We start from the raw sequence: 6114 nt of genomic DNA on the forward strand, positions 1-6114 counted from the left end.
GGATAGGACCATAGGGTCACCTTGAAACCCACCAGTCGCTCCTCGGAAACTAAACAGTGTCGTTATGAGTCGGAACTGACTCAGTGTCATGTAACAACAACAACAACACACACACAAGGTCCTCAATTTGTGCATCTTGCTCTTCTGGTTTCTCATCTGGCTGTCTGGGCCTGGGCAGTAACAAAGCAGTGGAGCCCACTAGTGGGCTCATTCCCAGGAAACAGAAATGCACGCAGGAAGAAGTGAGACTATGGATTCAGTGAACCCTCAGACCTGGGCTAAGGATCAGCCAAGATGGCCGAGGCAGGTGTCCAGGCAGGGAAAGACCTGGGAGGAAAGGGGTTTGGGAACTGGTCCCAGAATGTGAGAGGCAGGCCTCCTGAGTCATAGTCTTGCTCTGGAGATGGGGTTGCCAAGATCCAGAGATAAATTATAGTCATTAGGGAATTTAAGAGGCTGGGGGAGGGGCTGAGCATGGCAGACTCTTCCCCCCAAGTTAGGATGGGACCTCTAGCCTCAGGCTCTCAGCTTGGCTGTCTGGCATTCTTCCTCTTCACTCCCATTCTCTCTCCTGTTCTTCTGAGTCTCTGTCCCCCTTTCTCCCTGGGTCTCTGTCCCCTTATCTCTCTGGGTCTCTGCACCCCTCTCCCTGGGTCTCTGTCCCCCTATCTCTCTGGATATCTGTCCTCCTCTCCCTCCAGATCTCTGTTCCCCTCCCTCTCTGGGTCTCTCTGTTCCCCTCTCCCTGGGGCTCTGTTCCCTCTTCTCTCTGGGTCTCTGTCCCCCTATGTCTCTGAGTCTCTGCCCCCCTCTCCCTGGATCTCTGTCCTCCCCTCTGGGATCTGCCACCCCCTCTCTCTAGGTCTCTGTTCCCCCCTCTGGGTCTCTGTCCCCCTCTCTCTAGGTCTCTGTTCCCCCCTCTGGGTCTCTGTCCCCCTCTCTCTGGATCTCTGTCCTCCCCTCTGGGTCTCTGTCCCCTTCTCTCTGGGTCTCTGTCACCCCCCCTGGGTCTCTGCCCCCCTCTCTCCAGGTCTTGGCTCCCCTTTCTCTGAGTCTCTGTTACTGTCTCTCTCTCCATCTCTTACTAGATCTTGCCCCACTCTCCCCAGCCCCTTTGCATGGCTCCAGTTGAGGAACATAGTTCTGCCACTAACGCTCTTCTTCTCCCCTCTCAGGATTCTGAGGACCACTAAATGAGAAAGCTTAGAAGACAGGGCTGTCCAGTGTCCAGTGCCCTGGGCAGCCTGTCTCTGTCTCCTGCTCTTTCTCCATCCCAACCCCCAGCCTCCTCAGCTTCTCCTGGAGTTCTCACCTTCCATCTCTGCCTCCTTGTCTCTTTTCTCTCAGGCTAAGTCTCTTCTATCTGTATCTCCATCACCTCTTCTTTATTCATCTCACTCTCAGTCTCCTCTTCACACATCAACATCGTCATCCTCATTTGCTCTCTCTCCCATTGTTTCACCGCCTCCCCATCACCTCTTTCCATCGTCATTGCTGACATGCTGTGTGGATTGTGCTGGGGGGCTTATCTTCTCCACTGTTTCCTTTTTCTTTGTGTCTTTCTCTATCCCGTCTTCACTCCCTTCCCTCTGCTTTTCTCTCTACACCACCACCTCTTCACCTTCATCTCTCTTTGACTTTCAGTCTTACTTCCTTCTTCCTCTGTCCTGTGTTTCTCCCCTCTGCCTCTTGTTTCCCCATCTATCTCTGTCTTCTTCCCTGCTTTCTAGTTCAATCTAGAACATTAAAGCCCACACCACAGCAAGCCCAGTATTTTTCTCCTCAGTTTTCTTTGCCTTTGATATTTCTCTCTCTCTGTTTTATGTCTTTTACTCTCTCTCGGTCTCTCCACCTTCATCTTTTGCTTCTTTTTCATTCCCCCGGCCTTTCTTCCCCCTGCCCTCCATCTCTCAGCCGCTCCCAACATCTTTCTCTAAGTCTGTGTTCACCTTCCCTTTCTCCTCAGTGTCAACAATCTACCACCACTGATTGGGGATGTTCCCTTGCCCACCCTACCCTGGAGTCCCCCTCCCTGGATTCCTCTCAGATTATAACATCTTCAATGGGTGTGTTCTCGGGAACAATTGTGGCTGCTTCTCTGGTCAAAGAGGGGAGGGAGGGGATGGGACCTAGGAGCCCTGGAATGGGAACTTGGTAATAAAAAAATGTTAGGAGAAGGGCGGGGGGCAGGGCCAGCTGCCCAGACCAAGGATAAAAGGCTTCTGCACAACCAGGGAAGAGAGGTACCACTCCCATTTCCTCCACGCACCTAGGCAGGCAGGACCTGAACCTTGCTCAACGCCTTCCTTTTCACCACCTAGGAACCCCCTGGGCCTGTCCTCCTAGTCTCTCGCCTTTACCTCTCCCCCCGCTGTCTGTGTGTCTCTGAAGGTCTTGGTGTAGGTACCTCTGCTGTCTCTGTCTCTCAGCTTCTGTCTTTTGCAACCTATTCCTCTCTGCTTTGTTTAGAACCTGCCCTTCACCCCACAGAATGTTCTTCCTACTGACAGCACTTCAAATCTTGGCTGTAGGTAAGGTAGCAGTGGGTTGGGGGTGGAGTAGGGTGGGGGAGTCCCTGGAGAATCAGAATGTTCACAGGTGGGCTGGTGAGAACAAATAAGGTATAGTTTGGGGATCATGATTGAGGAGCACAGTGGGGATCCAAGTTCTGAGTGTAGATATTAAATTAGAGAGGGGAGGCAGTCTTAAGTGAGGAGAAATAGATGAGGAGATGTGGAAGCTTTTGGGGTCCTGGGTGGGTCATATTGAAAAGGGAAGACCACAGGGCACGTCTTGACCATGTTAGAGAAGAAGTAATATGGAAAAAACATGGAACGTTGTCAGAGTGATGATGGAAAGGTATAGTAGGGAGATAAGTCATGGGAACAGATGTGATAATGTGGATATAATGACTATGGGGTGAGATCATGGGTATTTGGAGTTCACATTGATTAGGAAAGTTATGGAAGGGATAGAGAACTCCTTGAATGTTTGGGGGAAGGACTAATGGAAGGATACACAGCATATTGTGAACAGTGGCGATAGGATGTGAATGTGGGAGAGTAGACTCGAAAGTAGTAATTGTAACAATGACCTGAATGAGGAGACTGTGGATCAAACTAATAGGAAACCCTGTACAGGGTCGCTGTGAGTTAGAACTGACTTGAAGACTCTTAGTAACAACAATTCTGGTGACTATGGTAGAGGTGGTAAGGGAGCTCAGAAGATCCCCTGTTGTTTAGGGCAATAACAGGGGGGTAATGTTGGGCATATCTCCCACTGGGTGGGGCAGATAGAAATAGGTGGTTTGGAGCTAACCCAAAATGAAGAGGATTTGTGGGAATTTGGATTCCTACAGGGTTGGGAAGTAGAACATTTGCTCATCTGCTTTTCCAACTCCATCCCACTCCTGCCTATTTCTAGCCATGGTACAGAGCCAAGAGGATGAGAATAAGATAATTGGTGGTTATCCATGTATCCAGAACTCCCAGCCATGGCAGGCAGCCCTACTGGCAGGTCCCTGGAGCTCCTTCCTCTGTGGAGGGGCCATGCTGTCTGACCACTGGGTCATCACTGCTGCTCACTGCGCCCGACCGTGAGTGACTCTCCCCTCTGCATGGTCCAAGTGCATCCCAGAATCTAGAATTCAGGAGCTCAACTGGAAATCTGTATTTACAATACAGTGTAGAATCTATGTCTTGGTTTGGGATCTTGATACGAGTCTAGAACCAATACCACAGCTCAGAATATGGAATCTTGAACTCAGTTTAGATTCTGAAAGCAGATAAATGGCTTAGAACCCACAAGCCTGCTTAGAATCTCACAAAGAACCTAGAACCTAATGTATAACTTGGAGATCCATTCAGAGCCCAAGTTCTACATAAAGATTAAGATTTGGGACCCATTATAGAGTCCTGGTGTGGCACTGTGGGTTAATGTACTGGACTGAACGGCCAGTTTAAACCATAAGGTCAGCAGTTCAAGCTTACCAGCTGTTCCTCGGAAACCCTATATTGGGTCGATATGAGTCGGAACTGACTTGACGACACCTAATAACAACAACACAGAACCTGCAGTGAGCCGTTGATCCATAAAGGATAGGGATGTGTTCTGAAATTCATGAGGGAATCCTACTAGAACATACAGCTCAGAGCTTTAGAGAACAGAACCTTCAGCCCATTACACATCCAAGATTTAAGGCAGTCAAATCTACAGCCATTCTCTGAACAGCTTAGAACTCAGTGTCTAGAACTCAGTGTCTAAAACTCAGAATGTAGACCATAATCTGAAGCTCCCTATAGAACCCACAGCCAGATTCTAGACCTAAACATAGCAACCCAAACCCTGGCTGAGAAATCAAAGATCAGACTAGAGCCCAGAACTCAACAAGTAACTATGAACCCAGATCTAATGCCTTAACTTGAAGCTCAGTCTAGAACCAAGAGCCCAGATTTCATCCTAGTGTCTAGAACACAAAATCCAGAGTGCAGATCAGCATGTCATGTAGAATTTTGACTCAAACATTAATCTGGAGCTCTGCCTAGAATCCAGAGTCCAACCTGAAACCAAGATCTAGATCAGAGTCTAGATCCAAGAGTTGAACTACTTACTATAAGCTGAAATTCAATCTGAAACAGAGCCCTGCTGGAGTACAGAACTCTAACCCGTGTCTAGAACCCAGGCCATATTCTGGAGCTTAATCTAGAACCCAGAACTCAATTTAGAAACTGGAGCTCATATCAATGTCTAATCATTTATCACTCAATACAGAATCAGCAGCTTACCCTAAATTTAAAGCTCAAACTAATACAAGAATCCAGATCTAAACCATAATACAGAGCTCAAAATATAACCCTCGGCTGGGCTAATGTGCTGGACTGCAAAATCAGAGGTTCAAGTTCACCAGTTGCTCCTTGGAACCCCTATATAAAGGGTCACAACGGGTTGGAATTGACTTGACAGCACTTAACAGAAACAACACCAACAACTCTGAACAAAACTCACACCAGTACCTAGAATTTATGCCATTATTCAGACTCTATATAGAGAGCTCTGATCCTTATAGTCACAAATTCAAAAGGTCTAGACCCCAGAGCCTGGGCATCAGTAGGATGATGTTGCCCTAGAGCCCACTCCAGAGTATCAATTCTGATTTAGAATCTAGAGTCAGAGCTAAGAGTCTCACCTAGAACTCAAAGCATATAATCCAACATAGACTCTAGAGCTGAACCCCAAATTCACAGTCATTATTTACACCCAAGCCAGGAACCAGAGCACAACTCAAGAGAGGAAGTGTAGGAAAGTAGAGATGAATTTAGAGAGAATGCCCAGACTATGGGAAAGGGTACAGGAAACCAGGAAATGCTCAGTCTGCCCTTAGAGGGATGTTACTGTTATTGAATCCCAGCAAACTGTTTTCAACTCACAGGGACCCCATTGGGTCCCAGTAGAACTGCTCCATGGGGTCTTCTTGAGTGTAATCTTTTATGGAAGCAGATTGCCAGACAGACCTTTCTCTCAAAGAGCTGCTGGATTGGTCCACACTGATAACCTTCCATTGACCAACCAGATGATTAAGTTATACCACCTCAGTGTCTTGCCATAAGAGGGCAGTGGGTTAGACATGGAGGAAAACCCAACCACAGAGACCCGGATGGTGCTGCAGGGTGGGGAGGGGTCTCCGGGTCAGATCTTAAGCATGACTACTCTTGGGGTCCTGGACCAGGATCCTTCGGGTAGCCCTGGGCAAGAACAACCTGAAGAGATGGGAAGCCACGCAACAGGTGTTACGGGTGGCTCGCCAAGTGGTACACCCTCGCTATAACTCCCGGACCCACGACAATGACCTGATGCTGCTACGGCTGGAAAAGCCCGCCCGTCTGGGCAGAGCAGTGAAGCCCATCCAAGTGGCTCAGTCCTGTGCCAACCCTGGGACTTCCTGTCGCGTGTCAGGCTGGGGCACCACAACCAGCCCCATTGGTGAGGACACAGATCCAGGCATCCTGGAAAGGAGGGTCCAGGGGCTGGACTCCTGGGTCTGAGGGAGGAGGGGCTGGGGGCGGGGACTCCTGGGTCTGAGGGAGGAGGGGCTGGGGACATGGACTCCTGGGTCTG

At 49.1% G+C, this 6114-nt stretch overlaps 1 protein-coding gene across 1 annotated transcript in view; it reads left to right on the forward strand.

Annotated features, from left to right (window-relative positions):
- The first annotated feature begins 2491 nt into the window (after positions 1 to 2491).
- The window catches only part of KLK14 (kallikrein-related peptidase 14), a 6667-nt gene continuing 3044 nt past the window's right edge, over positions 2492 to 6114 (forward strand). Inside the window, exons 1-3 of the mRNA XM_006868130.1 lie at positions 2492 to 2531; positions 3424 to 3595; positions 5726 to 5979. Coding sequence (XP_006868192.1) covers positions 2492 to 2531; positions 3424 to 3595; positions 5726 to 5979 — 466 coding nt within the window. The remainder of the gene's footprint in view (positions 2532 to 3423; positions 3596 to 5725; positions 5980 to 6114) is intronic.

Source organism: Chrysochloris asiatica, unplaced genomic scaffold, assembly GCF_000296735.1.
Source record: "Chrysochloris asiatica unplaced genomic scaffold, ChrAsi1.0 scaffold00116, whole genome shotgun sequence".
Lineage (NCBI taxonomy): Eukaryota > Metazoa > Chordata > Mammalia > Afrosoricida > Chrysochloridae > Chrysochloris > Chrysochloris asiatica.